This window comes from Gallinula chloropus (genome assembly GCF_964237585.1).
Source record: "Gallinula chloropus genome assembly, chromosome: 29".
NCBI classification, from domain to species: domain Eukaryota; kingdom Metazoa; phylum Chordata; class Aves; order Gruiformes; family Rallidae; genus Gallinula; species Gallinula chloropus.
Genome location: NC_140114.1, coordinates 1,713,977 through 1,730,408, shown reverse-complemented (window position 1 = coordinate 1,730,408; position 16,432 = coordinate 1,713,977). Strand labels below are relative to the sequence as shown.

Below are 16,432 nucleotides of genomic sequence, written 5' to 3'. Positions count from 1 at the left end.
TACCCTGAGGTTTGAGGGGGTTTTTTGGGGGGTGTGTTTTTTTGTTGGGTTTTGGGGTGTTTTTGGCTAATGGTTCAGTTAACTCACACAGATTTTTTTGTTTCTGGACCAATGTGTGTTTTAAAAGAAAAGAAAATAAAGTTTATTTTTAATGTCAAAGAAAGGAAGGTTCAACAAGTGTTATAAACCAAGAACTGATTACGGGAAAGACACAAATGACTTTAACCTACCTATTTTATTATGATAATCTCTCCTAATAGTGGGGTGTATGCATCCAGGCACACTTTTATACAATTATGACACAGTATGTGCAAACTATAATGGGTGTTCATGATGTATATGAAAATCCCTTGGAATGTTCTTGTAAAACTTTTGAGATTGTTTTTTTCCACTGTTGTAGCACAGGAAATTTCCATACGTGTCCTCAAGATTTGGAAAAGCTCATCATTTAGAAATAATATGTGGTCTGAAGATAACCATGTTGATGATTATGATGACCGTGATAATGATAGAGTATGACAATAGTGCTATAAGCAAAGAAAGAAACCTCAGCAGAAGTCAGTATTTGTGTTTCCTGGCAGATTACCATCTCATAATTGTGCTCTACTGAAAGATGCCATGAATGTGATGGGGTTACCTGTGTGATGGGGTTAGCTGGTGAGTTGTAGACCAAGATCAAGAACTCCTAAGGAGCAAGTTAGAAATGAAAGGAAACTTCAGTAAGATGTACCCCATCCCTGGAGGTGTTGCCCTGTCCCTGGGGGTGTTCAAGGCCAGGTTGGATGGGGCATTGAACAACCTTGAGTAGCTCCCTGCCTGGAGGTTGGTGGCCCTGCCTGTGGCAGAGGGGTTGGAGCTCTGTGACCCTTGGGGTCCCTTCCAACCCAGCCCAGTCAGGGATTCTATGATTCTACCCTCTCAAACTTGTGGCTCAAACTTTGCCTTTACCTGACAGCTTATGATTCCAGCTATTCACTGGGAATCTGCCTGCTTTTGATGTCACTTCAATGGCACTTTAGACACCTCTATCTATAAAGAATTGCTTTTACTCTTTGGATATGCAGTTGAAAGAAGATGGGCTGCAGAAATCTTTAATATTGTGAAAGGTCTTTTATTTAAGGAGGAGGTTTCAAGAATGTCAAAGAGCCAAAAGGACCTTGTTCAATGACCCTACAGAGATACATGCAGAAGGTGAACAAGTAGGATACCAGTAAGAACTGCACATTCTGGGATGGCTCCATTGAGTGTTTAATGCTATTAGAGTGTGGCTGAGCACTTCAGAGCTCTTCTTCCAGTCAAAAAAGAGAGGCTTTTCTTCTACTACGGTTAAAATTGGGGGTTCTCCTTCATATTTTCCAAAGAAGCACACAGCTATCTAAGTAAATCCCAAATTTAGATATGAATTCAATGTACATTTTGACTAGCTTGAGTTTTCTATCCTGAGCCTTAAAAATATAAATAACTCTCCTTTCAGAACTACATCCAGCTTTAAACTGTAATTTGAGGGTCAGATAAACCTGAAGGCTGTTTTGGACAGTCACTGTCTTCAGAAATTTTCACAATATAATTTGATTCAGTACTTGGAGTCCTCCATGGATTTCAATATGAATTGTATCACATCTCAAACCTAAGCACACAAAAAAATATTGTCGCCCTTACCAAGGATTTAAAGACAGACTTTCTTTGAGAGAAAACTTATACAAGGGACTTCAGAAGAAAGACAGCAGGAGATTTCTGAAGAATTTCTGCACATCATTGTCACATAAGACACCGAAAGAAGTACATGTGTGTATGAGCAGCTTACTACATGGTGCAACTCCAAAGAGAATAGAAAAATGATATTAATGTCATGAATCATGTTTTAGGATGAAAGATACACTAATTTCACCCATCACCCTTAGATGAAAGAACCTTGTGTGATGTAATGTGCGTGCTACGTTACATCATCGTTGAAATCAAGTCATAAACACAAACAGAAAGCGAAACAATTTCATCACTTTGTGGAGCTATCAATACAAAAAATGTGCTGGGTCAACTAATTAGCTCCACGTTCATAAAACCAGCCTCTCATCCCCCAGGCAGTCTGAACTGTATAAAAGCTCTCCTCACCCGGGGTTCCTCCATCCTCTTCACTTCTCTTGCTCTCCTCACCGAATCGGGTAAGTGTCAATCGGTTCTTCACAGCTCTTGGAATAGCTCTTTGCTCTGCAGTTGGATCTAGGATGGTGTCTTCCTTTTAAAACTAGTGAGTGAAATTTTAGGTGAAGGTAAAGAGAGGCTGAGGGAGCTGGGCTGGTTCAGCCTGGAGAAGAGAAGGCTGTGGGGGGACCTCACTGCAGCCTCCCAGTCCCTGAAAGGAGCAGAGGAACAGGAGGGGAATCAGCTTGTTAAAGGGTGGATAATGGCAGGACAAGGGGGATGGAGTGAAGCTGGAGGAGGGAAGGGGGAGAGGAGAGATTAGGGGGAAGTTCTGTCCAGAGAGAGTGGTGAGGGGCTGGAAGGGGCTGCCCAGAGAGGGGGTGGGTGCCCCGTCCCTGGGGGTGTCCAAGGCCAGGTTGGCTGGGGCCCTGGGCAACCTTGTGTAGCTCCAGGCCTGGAGGTTGGTGGCCCTGCCTGTGGCAGGGGGGTTGAAGCTCTGTGACCCTTGGGGTCCCTCCCAACCCAGCCCAGTCTATGACTCTATGATAAGACAAAACACTTACAAACATGATTTAAAGTGTCTTGGGCAGCTGTTCTCCGTGTCCAGGGTTGGGTTTTAAATTCAAAGCAAAGAAAGAGTCTCAGTATGTCAGAAAAATGAATTCTTAGTTCACTTTTAACAGCTGAAGAAATGATGTGCCTAGTTCAATATGCATTCCTCTTCTCTGTTTGTTTATCTGGGTACCTGGAAGTAGTTGAAAAAGTTTAAATCTTCATGGTTCACAAGGAAATACTGGGCTTAGAAGCCAACCTTTTATTACAGATCACTAAAAGTGCTTTCATATTAATTCAAGGTAAATGGGAATGAATGCTACCAGAGTTCAGGCACTGGCTTAGAGCAGGATACAGAGAGGAACTGAGAGCTGCTGAAAATGCTCTGCAATAAATTTATTTAATTAGACAAAGAGGGCTCATGGAAGGTATTTATGGAGCTGACAGGTGAAATGCTGTTTTTCATTTGAATAGGCAAAAGTTATTTGGGGTGAGCTTTTTTCAAGGGAGGTTGAAGCCCAGACAAAACACTGTGTTAAGCTAGACCTAAATACCTTGGTGCCCTGATGCAATGTTTGGAAACTGGGGACAAAGATCTTTGCCCTTGTAATGGTCTCAACAAACAAGTTACTGAGCAAATCTGAATAGACAGTGACTTATAATCCTTGTTCTCACAAGGCTCAGCACAAAGGAGATGAGTGGGAATGAAGAGTTAGAGTCATGAAATCATGCCTAACAATGCACTCCATCTTTGGAGTCCACTTTGCTGATCCACTGACTCACCAAAGCAGCTGAGCAATATAATTTTGCTGTTCTGCTTCAATATTCTAATAGACACTGTAAACTTCAAATGCCTCTCTGGGGAAAGGCAGTGAACTCACTAGTACTTTTATGTAGGCAAATAATGTCTTGTACTTTGTAAAAGTCATCTCTTGCAGATTGACCTCCATCCCTGCAAGATGTCTTGCTATGACCTGTGCTCCACCTCCGCCTCCGCCTGCGGCGTTATTCGCCCCCAGCCCCTTGCCAACAGCTGCAATGAGCCCTGTGTCCGCCAGTGCCCCGACTCCACCACCGTGATCCAGCCACCCCCGGTTGTCGTCACCTTCCCCGGACCCATCCTCAGCAGCTTCCCCCAGGATTCAGTTGTGGGATCCTCTGGAGCACCCATCCTTGGGGCCTCCTCCCTGGGCTATGGGGGTCTGGGAGGTTATGGTGGCTCCTCCCTGGGCTATGGGGGTCTGGGAGGTTATGGTGGCTCCTCCCTGGGCTATGGGGGTCTGGGAGGTTATGGTGGCTCCTCCCTGGGCTATGGGGGTCTGGGAGGTTATGGAGGCTCCTCCCTGAGCTGTGGGGGTCTGTATGGCTATGGGGGCTCCCAGGGCTACAGGGGTCTGTATGGCTATGGTAGATCCTATAGTTCTGGCTCTTGCAGCCCTTACTCCTACCGCTACAGCAGGTCTCGCCGTGGCAGCTGTGGACCCTGCTAAATCCTTGTCTGAGGAATGACTGGCAAATGCATGATACAGTCTTGACCCTCAGCTGAGCTCATCAAGGACTTCCACTTAATACAGTGGAGTCAGAATAGCTCTATAAATTGCACTTGTCATTTTCTCTGTCATATGTTTATCTTCTCCTCCTTGCTCCTGCTCGTGCCCAGATGCACGACTCCACCGTCGTCCCACGGGACACTTGCTTCTCCCTGCAGCAGCCACCTCCTGGGAGAAGCCTGAAGGAACAGCTCTCTTGAAACCCAAGGGACAACCTGCCTGCCTCTGCCATGTGTGTCTTCTTTCCTGTTGGGCCTTCAGGCCCTTGCAATAAAACAATCCTGCATCCAACACCTGCCTGTCTGGTTTTCCTTTTGAGACTCCTTGGATGCTGCAGGGCTTCCTGACCCTGCACAATCCCCCCCACTCCAAGCTGGGCCAGGGCAGTCTCTCAGCCAAAGCAAAGCCAGGCTGAGCTTCCCATGGGTCCACCCTGAGCCCTGCTGTTTAGAAATCCCTCTGCCCAGTCTTTCACTGGTACTGAGCTGAAAACCTCCCCTCCCCTACATTACTACTTATTCCAGCTTTCATACTTCCAGTGATTAGTCCAGTTTTGACTAGTTAATTCAGTGCTGGACTTCCTTTTAATTCCACACCTTCCTACATGATCTACTAGAAATTGCCAAGCTGCCTTCAATGGCAAGGTAGAAAAGTGTGGCCTGAAGTTCTGTCAAAGCACATTCTGAAGAGAATAGGAGGAAGGTAAACAATAGGAGACAATTGTTAAGGTAGTATCTGATGAGCAAAGAGCAAGCACTACCTCTTCTAATTTTTTTCTTAATTACTGCTGTGATAACAGTTGCCTCAGGGGAAGTTGTGGCTGAGTCTGTCAGCGGGCTGGAGTAAAAAGAGGATGAACTAATGCAGGGCAGAGTTTTTACCTACAGATTTCTGAGAATCTCAAAGCAAAGGTCACAGAATCACAGAGCTGTAGGGGCTGGAAGGGACCTCCAGAGCTCATGGGGTCCAACCCCCTGCTAAAGCAGGGTCCCTAGGACAGGTCAGCATCCAGACAGGTCTGGAATATCTCCAGAGAAGGAGACTCCACACCCCCCTGGCAGCCTGTCCCAGGGCTCCCTCACTCTCACTGTGACATGTGTGGTCCATGAGGGACTGTACAATTTCTTGATCTCAACCCTCTGCTATTGTCAAGAAATAGCAAGTCTGATTTCAAGAGGTAATGTCAATGCCCTCCTCTCTGTTGTGTTGTGTCCACGTCTGGCCCCCATTCCCCTGCTTCCCCCCAAATTTAGCAGCTGTGTGCTGTAACTAGAAAAGACCTGGAATGAAAATGGGTCTCTTGTGCTCAGGAATCTTGCTTCTGTTTGAGGAACAGACTGTTTTATTTTTACTTATTAACACATTCTTACAGAGAATATTTTGAGTGAAATGAGCCCTTCACTGAAAGCTGCTTCTCTCCTCCTCTCCCCTCTTCCTCCTCCCTTTGCCAACACTGCACTCCCTCATGGTTCTGGGCTTTTGGGGAAAGGGCAGGGAAGGGACTGGAGCTTGCAGGGACACTGCCAGTGAGAGCCTGGGGCACAAGGAAACTGTCCCTTCTGCTCTGTCCCTGCTGCTGCTCCCCATTCCCACATGGCTTGAGGCAAGAACACTGCTACCATGAATTCCCAGGAGCTCAGTAAGCAACCTCCTGGTTTGTGCCACACCTGCCCTGCGTCTTCTTGGCTCAGGTACCTCTTGTGCTGAACAAAGTCCTCTCTCCTCCCAGCTGATTCAACCCAGGGCAGTTCCTAGCACAGCATTACAAACCAAAGATGCCTGATTTCCTCTCTCTTCTCTCCTGCTTGATCCCAGGAACCTTATTCTCATGCAGAGCATTTAAGTGGTGGAAATCATACCTGATCACAGCTGAACACCTGAATTCTGCCTGCCAGCTTTGCCACTGATTCTCTCAATGAAGCAGAGTCAGCCAGGTACCAGCCAGCACCCAATTAAATGCATGTTGTGTCAGACAGTAAGCACCTTGCCCAAGATAACAAGATTATTAACATGGAGACTTATTAACACCCAGCTAACAGGATTACGTGGCTTCTATTTGATCTGGATGCCTGTTCAGGGTGAGCTCATGTCTGATTGTGAAATGGTACATGGAGATACCACTTCTGTCACTGTCTAATGCCTTGGGCAACCTTGTGTAGATCCAGGCCTGGAGTTTGGTGGCCCTGCCTGTGGCAGGGGGGTTGGAACTCTATGATCCTTGGGGTCCCTCCCAACCCAGACCAGTCTATGATCCTATGAACCCAGCCAATGTCCCTTGTACTGCCAATATGTTACCAATTCCCAAAAGAGAGTGAGTCCAAGGATTGTGGATGTCCCTGATCTTAAATGAATCACATCTTCCAAAGTAAGGGGTAAAACAACACTGTGGAGTGCCTCATCTTGAGTAAAAATAAGAGAAGATGATTTTTGTTTTCTTCAGACATTGAGGTAGTGACAAAATCCCCAGATGTGATATAGTAACAGAATTGTAGGAGTACCCAGTTTGGGATAGTAAGAAGGCAGCATCATGTGTTCTTCTGGAAGACCATAACCAATACCAAAGACCACACGTGTTAATATGTTAGTATTATGGCTTAAAGATATTTAAATATACACACACCTGCTCTAAAGGCATCTCTAGTCAAATCTCCTCATTCCAATTCATGCCACACAGCACATGTACAATCATTACCCTCAAAACTATGAAAAAAAAGATTTTCTGGACAGGACTGGAATAATAATTGCACATAGAGGAGAAACCAGAAACTTCTTGTCTCCTACATATCAAAAAAAGAGATTATAAGTCCAGCTGAAATATGGAAAGAACAAAGTTCTTGCCTCCCACAACTACCCAGCCCAGGATACTGCACCAAAAGAGAGAGGGAGACATGACTTGGATGCAGGAAAGCTTTATTGTGCCCAGAGGGGCAGGAGAGATTGTCAGAGAGATGGTGGGCAAGACCCAGAGAGGCTGGTTGCCAGCTGTTGGGGACAAAGAGTGATCTTCTCCACAGCATGGTTCCAAATGACCTTTAGGTATGGTATTCAAGGAGCCCAGGCCTTGTCCCTTCAGCCCAATAGAACCCTCAGCTGCCATCTCCTGCCCCATCCATGAGGAAGCCAGGTGCTGTCTGGGGCTGAGCGGCTCAGTGCTCCTCAGTGCCCCATGCCCACCAGCTCAGGCCTGCATGGGTGGTGGTAACAATGGTGCTTGGGCTGGAGGCAGCAGCTGGGGCTTTGGGTCTGGATCTAGCAGGAGCCACAGGTGTCCCAGAGCTTCTTGCTGTAGCGGGGAAAGACGTACGGGCTGCAGGCCGCAGAGGAGGAGGCCAGAGAAGAGTAGGCGGGAGAGAAGGGTCTGCCAAAGGTGCAGAGGCCCCCAGAGCCCTGGGTGGCCCCAGCGCCATAGAGGCCCCCCAGCCCCAGGGAGCCCCCAAAGGCGGGTGCTCCGGAGGAGCCCACCACAGATTGCTGGGGGAAGGAGCTGAGGATGGGGCCGGGGAAGGTGACGACCACGGGGGGTGGCTGGATCAGGGCCGACGAGTCGGGGCACTGCCGCGCGCACAGCTCGTTGCAGCTCTCAGCGATGGGCTGGGGGACGGCGACGCCGGTTTTTGGTGGGCACAGCTCGTAGCAAGACATCTTGGTGTGAGAGAGCTGAGCCTGAAACACAGAGTACCTGGGACTGGAGTCATGGGGCTGCAGGAGATCCCCCGGATGAGCAGTGCCCTGTTCCTGTCCCAGGCCTGGCCTGCAGCTAGACGGGCCAGAGCCACCACCTCGGTCCCACTGCCTACCGCTCGCCCTCTGCCCAGCCAGCCCTCACAGCACCCAGCTCTCCACACCCCTCGCCTTGCCCTCTCTGGGCACACAAGCCCTCCCCAAGAGCCTTCGCAGAGTCTGGTTCTGTGTGTCCAGAGCTCAGGTCCCCTGGGCCCTCCCAGCCTGCTGACAGCACGCCTGCTGCCCGCAGAGCTCTCCAGGCCACAGGAGCTCTCAGGCCCAGCCCTGTCAGAGGAGGCCGGGACCCTCAGCCACACACCTACCCTTTACCTGAGCAGAGCAGAGCAGAGCAGAGCAGAGGGAGGCAGGAGCTGCGGATGCCAGCACTCACCCAGGGCTCTGCTTTTATGCTGGGCTGGCCAGCGTGGGGAGGAGCTGGCCACGCTGGGGGCACATGGCCCATGGTGGCCAAAGCCCGGCCTCCTCCCGCCCTGGCATGGGGCTGTTTTGCTGATGCCGATTCCTCCCCAGCCCCAGCCCGCTCTATCAGCCCCTGCAATTACCCGGCTCGGACGCCTGCCAGCTGACACCAAATGGGCCAGTTGAGCCCCGCTGACTTTTCATTATCTGGCTGCGTAAGAGGTTGAGCAGCGTGACACAGGCTGACTGTAAGTGCCTTGTGTGCCGCAGCTCTTCCCCGAGGGCTGGGGCTCGGGGTGGCCCCATGCCTTCCTTGCAGACCAACAGGCACAACCAGGGTCCTGGCACAGGGTCCAAGAAAGCTGCCTAGCAAAAGCTTCCTGCATGCCAGCGCCAGCATGACTTATGCCGTGTGGCTATTATCTGCAGAGGTGTGAGGTGACGAAATGCCAAATCAAAGGCACTCCTCGCAGGCCCTGCCTGCTCAGCACCAGGAATCACTCTCCAACCCAGCACAACCAGCCTCCAGGCACCAGCAGGCATCGACCATTGATGTTCACAAGTCAGGGGGAGTAAGACCCCTCGTGATCTTCCCCCAGCTACAGGACAAAGGGAGCACCGAGCCCACCTGGGCTCCTTCCAGCCAGTACTCAGCCCCAGCAGGCACAGCTTGCTGCCATTGAGCCCACCAAGCAGAAAGGGGATGAAAGGCTGGCAAGTGGCACGTGCTGGTCTGGCCCAGGGATGCTGACGCAGGGAGGGGCAGGAGCAGGGCAGCCTTGTCATCAGAGTGGGCAGGTGGGAGTGCCGCCTCTGCACATTGGCCCAGCTGGTGCTGAGCAGTGGCAGGGCCACTATAAAAGCTCTGCCCACTTCAGGGTCTCCCTATCACTGCTCTGGCTGCCTTCTCCTCAGAGAACAGGGTAAGTCTGCGAGCTCTTCTCCTGCTGGACCTCTGCTGCGGCTCTGGTCCCTGCTCCTTGGGCTACTGTCCTACAATCTCTGTCCTCTTGCAGAGCACCAACCCATCCCGCACCAAGATGTCTTGCTACGACCTGTGCCCACCAAAAACCGGCGTCGCTGTCCCCCAGCCCATCGCTGAGAGCTGCAACGAGCTGTGCGCGCGGCAGTGCCCCGACTCGTCGGCCCTGATCCAGCCACCCCCCGTGGTCGTCACCTTCCCCGGCCCCATCCTCAGCTCCTTCCCCCAGCAATCTGTGGTGGGCTCCTCCGGAGCACCCGCCTTTGGGGGCTCCCTGGGGCTGGGGGGCCTCTACGGCGCTGGGGCCACCCAGGGCTCTGGGGGCCTCTGCACCTTTGGCAGACCCTTCTCTCCCGCCTATTCTTTGGCCTCCTCCTCTCCAGCCTGCAGCCCGTACGTCTTGCCCCGCTACAGCAAGAAGCTCTGGGACACCTGTGGGCCCTGCTAGACCCAGACCCAATGCCCCCAGCGCATCCAATGCCTGTCAACCTCACTCCTCCTCTCCTTTCCTCCGTCCTTCCCCTCTCATCACACCACCTCTCCTCCTTTTTGCTCCTTCCTGCACCCAGATGCACGACTGCACTATCGTCCCACGGGACACTTGCTTCTCCCTGCAGCAGCCACCTCCTGGGAGAAGCCTGAAGAAAGAGCTCTCTTGAAACCCAAGGGACAACCTGCCTGCCTCTGCCATGTGTCTCTTTTTTCCTGTTGGGCCTTTCAGGCCCTTGCAATAAAACAATCCTGCATCCAACATCTGCCTTTCTGGTTTTCCTTTGAGACTCCTTGGGAGACACAGGGGCTCCCTGACCCTGCACTTATACACCCACCCCAGCCCAACTGGACCTGGGCAGTGTCACAGCCAAAGCAAAGCCAGGCTGAACTGCCCATGGGAAGAGCCCCAGCCCTGGCAGCTCTGGCCACACAAGGTCCCAAATCTGGACTCCAGGTGCCCTGGAGTTTCAGTTTGTGCCCGTGGCTTCTTGTGCTGTTACTGGGCATCTCTGAGAAGAACCTGTCTCCATCTTCTTGATGCCTTCCTTTCAGAAATATGTGTGGAAATTGAAGTGACATCCTGAGCTTCCTTGGGGCCAGGAGGACCAGACCCAGCTCTCAGAGGGTCTTCTCAGAAAGGATACCTGTTCCTCCATGGTATGCCTGGCCCTTTGCAGGACTGTCTGCAGTAGCTGCACATCCCTCCTGTGCTGGGGAGCCCAGCACTGGACACAGCACCGCAGGGGTGGCAGCGCCAGGGCTGACCAGAGGCTGAGGATCCTCTCCCTCTACATGCAAAGCAGGTCAAGGCTTTCCCATTTGCAGCAAAGCCTGTTGCTACTTATGCTCACAGTGCTGTCCCCCAGCATGGGTGCAGCCCTTCCTGACTAGCTGCTCACCAGCAAGCAATGGCCATTTCCCAAGCATAAGCTTGAAACCTGTCTCTTGTCCTCCCTCCTCTGTACAGATGCCCCCAGATTCTGCCATGCTTTTGTGGAGCTGTGGGACTTTGTCCCACTCCTGGTCCAAGAAGGCCAGGCAAAGGAGCAGTGCAAGTGCCTGTCCTAGTCTTGACCCTTGGCCCGCTCATGCAAGGCCCACCAAAATGCTCCCTCTCCCCCTGGCTGCTGCCTGCACACTCCCTATCCGAAGGAGATCCCCATCACCTCCCCTGGGCATCTCAGGACCACATTTCCCCTCCCACACATCAGGGGGCATCTGCCCAAGTTGGGAAAAGGAGAGAGGGAGACATGACTTGGATGCAGGAAAGCTTTATTGTGCCCAGAGGAGCAGGAGAGATTGTCAGAGAGATGGTGGGCAAGACCCAGCAAGGCTGCTTGCCAGCCCTCCCAATGAAGCCAGATCTTCTCCAGAGCTGGGTTCCAGATGCCTCTTTGGGGCAGCATTTGGGATGAGCAGCTTCTTCAAAGATTCTCCGTTACTGAACAAGTGGAAACTCTGGGTCTGGGTCTAGCAGGGCCCACAGGTGTCCCAGAGCTTCTTGCTGTAGCGGGGCAAGACGTACGGGCTGCAGGCTGGAGAGGAGGAGGCCAAAGAATAGGCGGGAGAGAAGGGTCTGCCAAAGGTGCAGAGGCCCCCAGAGCCCTGGGTGGCCCCAGCGCCATAGAGGCCCCCCAGCCCCAGGGAGCCCCCAAAGGCGGGTGCTCCGGAGGAGCCCACCACAGATTGCTGTGGGAAGGAGCTGAGGATGGGGCCGGGGAAGGTGACGACCACGGGGGGTGGCTGGATCAGGGCCGACGAGTCGGGGCACTGCCGCGCGCACAGCTCGTTGCAGCTCTCAGCGATGGGCTGGGGGACGGCGACGCCGGTTTTCGGTGGGCACAGGTCGTAGCAAGACATCTTGGTGCGGGATGGGTTGGTGCTCTGCAAGAGGAAAGAGATTGTAGGACAGCAGCCCAAGGAGCAGGGACCAGAGCCGCAGCAGAGGTCCAGCAGGAGAAGCGCTCGCAGACTTACCCTGTTCTCTGAGGAGAAGGCAGCCAGAGCAGTGATAGGGAGACCCTGAAGTGGGCAGAGCTTTTATAGTGGCCCTGCCATTGCTCAGCACCAGCTGGGCCAATGTGCAGAGCCGGCACTCCCACCTGCCCACTCTGATGACAAGGCTGCCCTGCTCCTGCCCCTCCCTGCGTCAGCATCCCTGGGCCAGACCAGCACGTGCCACTTGCCAGCCTTTCATCCCCTTTCTGCTTGGTGGGCTCAATGGCAGCAAGCTGTGCCTGCTGGGGCTGTGTACTGGCTGGAAGGAGTCCAGGTGGGCTCAGTGCTCCCTTTGTCCTGTAGCTGGGGGAAGAGCACGAGGCGTCTTTCTCCCCCTGACTTGTGAACATCAATGGCCGATGCCTGCTGGTGCCTGGAGGCCGGTTGTGCTGGGCTGGAGAGTGATTCCTGGTGCTGAGCAGGCAGGGCCTGTGAGGAGTGCCTTTGATTTGGCATTTCGTCACCTCACACCTCTGCAGATAATAGCCACACGGCATAAGTCATGCTGGCGCTGGCATGCGGGAAGCTTTTGCTAGGCAGCTTTCTTGGACCCTGTGCCAGGACCCTGGTTGTGCCTGTTGGTCTGCAAGGAAGGCATGGGGCCACCCTGAGCCCCAGCCCTCAGGGAAGAGCCGCGGCACACAGGGCACTTACAGTCAGCCTGTGTCACGCTGCTCAACCTCTTACGCAGCCAGATAATGAAAAGTCAGTGGGGCTCAACTGGCCCATTTGGTGTCAGCTGGCAGGCGTCCGAGCCGGGTAATTGCAGGGGCTGATAGAGCGGGCTGGGGCTGGGGAGGAATCGGCGTCAGCAAAACAGCCCCATGCCAGGGTGGGAGGAGGCCGGGCTTTGGCCACCACGGGCCACGTGCCCCCAGTGTGGCCAGCTCCTCCCCACACTGGCCAGCCCAGCATAAAAGCAGAGCCCTGGGTGAGTGCTGGCATCCGCAGCTCCTGCCTCCCTCTGCTCTGCTCTGCTCTGCTCTGCTCAGGTAAAGGGTAGGTGTGTGGCTGAGGGTCCCGGCCTCCTCTGACAGGGCTGGGCCTGAGAGCTCCTGTGGCCTGGAGAGCTCTGCGGGCAGTGGGCGTGCTGGCAGCAGGCTGGGAGGGCCCAGGGGACCTGAGCTCCAGACACACAGAGCCAGACCCTGCGAAGGCTCTTGGGGAGGGCTTGTGTGCCCAGAGAGGGCAAGGCGAGGGGTGTGGAGAGCTGGGTGCTGTGGGGGCTGGCTGGGCAGAGGGTGAGCGGTAGGCAGTGGGACCAAGGTGGTGGCTCTGGCCCCTCCAGCTGCAGGCCAGGCCTGGGAAAAGGAACAGGGCACTGCCCAGCCGGGGGTTCTCCTACAGCCCCATGACTCCAGTCCCGGGTACTCTGTGTTTCAGGCTCAGCTCTCTCACACCAAGATGTCTTGCTACGACCTGTGCCCACCAAAAACCGGCGTCGCCGTCCCCCAGCCCATCGCTGAGAGCTGCAACGAGCTGTGCGCGCGGCAGTGCCCCGACTCGTCGGCCCTGATCCAGCCACCCCCCGTGGTCGTCACCTTCCCTGGCCCCATCCTCAGCTCCTTCCCCCAGCAATCTGTGGTGGGCTCCTCCGGAGCACCCGCCTTTGGGGGCTCCCTGGGGCTGGGGGGCCTCTATGGCACTGGGGCCACCCAGGGCTCTGGGGGCCTCTGCACCTTTGGCAGACCCTTCTCTCCCGCCTACTCCTCACTGGCCTCCTCCTCTTCGGCCTGCAGCCCATACGTCTTTCCCCGCTACAGCAAGAAGCTCTGGGACACCTGTGGCTCCTGCTAGACCCAGACCCAGAGTTTCCATTCGTTCAGTGATGGAGAATCTATGAAGAAGCTGCTCATCCCAAATGTCACTTCTCTCACTAATTTGTACAAAGAGCTTTGTGTTTCATCAATCTCTTCCTTAATGTTTTGCTTTGTATATCCTTTGTATCATACATCTCCAGGGCTCTTTCACTCTTCTACTTATCTTTATTTCAGTATAATTTTCTTGTTAGTATTTTATTTACTTAGGTTTTATTAAGTTGAATCTGGAGAATTTTAAGTGATTTAGTTTTTGCTTCATTTTCTCTTTTCCTTTTCACATGTATTCTTAAATTTTGTTTGTTGTGCTCTGCCGGATTCTTTCACCTTGTTTTTCCCAATAAATCATTTATGCATCAATTTTTTAGTTTTTTTAAATCTCTCTTTATTCTAAATATAGTTGGGCATTCACCTGACTACACCAGTTCCTCATACAGACAAAGTTCTGCTCTGCTACAATAGGCCATATTCTCAGTTTCCTTCCAAATCACAGAATCACAGGGGTTGGAGGGGACTTCCAGAGATCTTTGGGTCCAACCCCCAAATATGCGCTACATTCTCTCTTTATATTTTGTACTATTGGGGTTTTTTGAATTCTATTTTTCATTCCTGACCAATTCAGTATACATTTAGTGGGGAGAGCAACAAAGTTAAAGATTAAAATAGTTGATTTCATCCTGTCTATATTTTCTTTTTCTTTAAAAGTAATCTCCTGTGCCTTATTCCTCTAAGTTTTCTTTTTCTTTTAACTTCTCTGTAGGTGATATTCACTAGCACATGATTCTCAACATATTTTAAAATACATCATGAATTTTCCCAGGTTGATGCTTTTGCTATTATGGTAGAAAGCCTTCATTTTCTTTCCTTTCCATGAAAATACGTTCCAAATTCTCTCCTGCAATAAATTTTGTCACACTCCCTGTTTTAAGAGGTACTTTTAAGGCATTAATAGATCTCCACACCTGTGAAATACTATTGCCTCATTTAAAATGCAGGAATTATGTTTAGTTTTTAAAATATCACCTTCCATCTCTCTTAATCTCCTGACTTTAAGATCCAATTTCACCCTCTCTGGTTGCTTAAAGTTCCAGAGAGATGCTGGAAAGAACAGGAAGGTTTTATCACACTCCTTATGCTGAAAATATCTGTAGACAGTCTGTGAAAGGAGGATTAGCCTGGATGACACAGAAGGGAAAGTCAGGCAGGGACAGAGTTGGCCAACCCCAGCAGCTATGAACCACAATCTGATTAGGGGGGTGATATGACAGAGCCTCCTTGTTTAGTCTGATGTGATTAATCACCAGTGGAACAGGCAAACCACCTTATAACAACAAAACAGTGTGAATGAATCATTGGTCGGTGTTTCTGAAGCTCTTTGATATCCTTTGTTCCCGAATTGCTTGAGTAAAATCTCAATAAGCACCTTTTTTTTCCCACGGGAACCCCCTCCTCCCCCCCCCAAAAAAAGCCATTTTGTAATTCAGAGAGCATTTAAAATCACAATGGCGTTAAATACAAAGTATTGCTACCAAGTGGAGAGGGGAAATAGAGGGCTTTGATGTGGACTGGGTTTGTTGTCCTGAGGCAGAGCAAGGAGCTGCTCAACCTGCTCTGACATGCAGACTTGGTGGTAATATGGAAATCTAGGCAAGGAAGAAGGAAGTCACCCCCCACACACACACCCCCCCTAGCTGGGAGATTTCATTCACTTTCTATGCCTGGAGAGTGTTTTTAGTCTTCCCCTGCAGTAAATGCAGGGCAGATTTCATTGGGGAAACAGTCACTTTAGAGGGCTGTTCTTTCCACTCCCCAGCCACAGCTCCTCCCAAACCACAACAAGAAAAAAAACCCACCCCAAACACAGAAATCTAAAGGCAATTCTAATCCTTCATCACCTGAAAAGGAAAATATCAAAGTGAAGCTGTATCACAAACAGAAATATTCAGCTTTAGGCACTGCAGGAATTAAGAGCAGGTTTTTGAGCTTTGGGGGAGCTTCTCAGATGAGGTTGAACAGGGCCAAGTGCAGAGTGCTGCACGTGGGACACAACCACCCCAGGCAGCTCCAGGCTGGGGGAGACTGGCTGGAGAGCTGTCAGGAGAGAAGGACCTGGGGGTGTTGGATGGCTGCAGGATGAACAGGAGCCAGCAGTGTGCCCAGGGGCCAGGAAAGCCAAGGGCATCCTGGCTTGTGTCAGAAATAGGGTGGCCAGTAGGGCTGGGGAGGGGATTGTGCCCCTGGACTGGGCACTGGGGAGGCTGTACCTCGAGTGCTGAGTCCAGTTCTGGGGTCTTCAACATCAGAAGGACATTGAGGTCCTGGAGCGAGTGCAGAGAAGGGCAACCAGGCTGGGGAAGGGGCTGGAGGGCAAATCCTCTGAGGAGCAGCTGAGGGAGCTGAGGGTGTTGAGCCTGGAGAAGAGGAGGCTGAGGGGAGACCTTCTCCCCACCTCCCCTGCCCTGCCAGGAGGGTGCAGAGAGGTGGGCGATGGTCTCTCCAGCCAGGGGACAGGAGATGGGACAAGGGGCAATGGGCTCAAGCTGCCCCAGGGCAGGGTCAGAGCAGATGGGAGGGGAAAGTTCTTCCCTGGCAGAGTTGTGGGGCTGTGGCACAGGCTGCCCAGGGAGGGGCTGAGTCCCCTTCCCTGGGGGTGTTTAACAGAGGGGAGATGAGGTGCTCAGGGAGCTGGTTCAGCACAGGATGGGAACGGTTGGACTCGATGATCTTAAAGGGCTTTTCCAACCCAGTGATTCTGTGAA

At 52.0% G+C, this 16,432-nt stretch overlaps 5 protein-coding genes across 5 annotated transcripts; 3 read left to right on the top strand and 2 right to left on the bottom strand.

The window, feature by feature from the left end:
• Positions 1–3,650: 3,650 nt before the first annotated feature.
• On the top strand, positions 3,651–4,181 carry LOC311202346 (scale keratin-like; the record flags this gene model as incomplete). The annotated part of the gene is made up of 1 exon (XM_084276939.1): positions 3,651–4,181. The coding sequence occupies one exon, from the start codon at positions 3,651–3,653 to the stop codon at positions 4,179–4,181; it is 531 nt and encodes a 176-aa protein (XP_084133065.1).
• Positions 4,182–7,490: 3,309 nt separating this feature from the next.
• LOC311202363 (feather keratin 4-like) lies at positions 7,491–7,883 on the bottom strand (the record flags this gene model as incomplete). The annotated part of the gene is made up of 1 exon (XM_084276956.1): positions 7,491–7,883. One exon carries the CDS (start codon positions 7,881–7,883, stop codon positions 7,491–7,493), a length of 393 nt encoding a protein of 130 aa, XP_084133082.1.
• A 1,541-nt stretch (positions 7,884–9,424) lies between these two features.
• On the top strand, positions 9,425–9,814 carry LOC311202365 (feather keratin 4-like; the record flags this gene model as incomplete). The annotated part of the gene is made up of 1 exon (XM_084276958.1): positions 9,425–9,814. The coding sequence occupies one exon, from the start codon at positions 9,425–9,427 to the stop codon at positions 9,812–9,814; it is 390 nt and encodes a 129-aa protein (XP_084133084.1).
• Positions 9,815–11,328: 1,514 nt separating this feature from the next.
• On the bottom strand, positions 11,329–11,718 carry LOC311202364 (feather keratin 4-like; the record flags this gene model as incomplete). The annotated part of the gene is made up of 1 exon (XM_084276957.1): positions 11,329–11,718. The coding sequence occupies one exon, from the start codon at positions 11,716–11,718 to the stop codon at positions 11,329–11,331; it is 390 nt and encodes a 129-aa protein (XP_084133083.1).
• Positions 11,719–13,260: 1,542 nt separating this feature from the next.
• Positions 13,261–13,653, top strand: LOC311202051 (feather keratin 4-like; the record flags this gene model as incomplete). Its single annotated transcript, XM_084276577.1, has 1 exon — positions 13,261–13,653. One exon carries the CDS (start codon positions 13,261–13,263, stop codon positions 13,651–13,653), a length of 393 nt encoding a protein of 130 aa, XP_084132703.1.
• Positions 13,654–16,432: the final 2,779 nt, after the last annotated feature.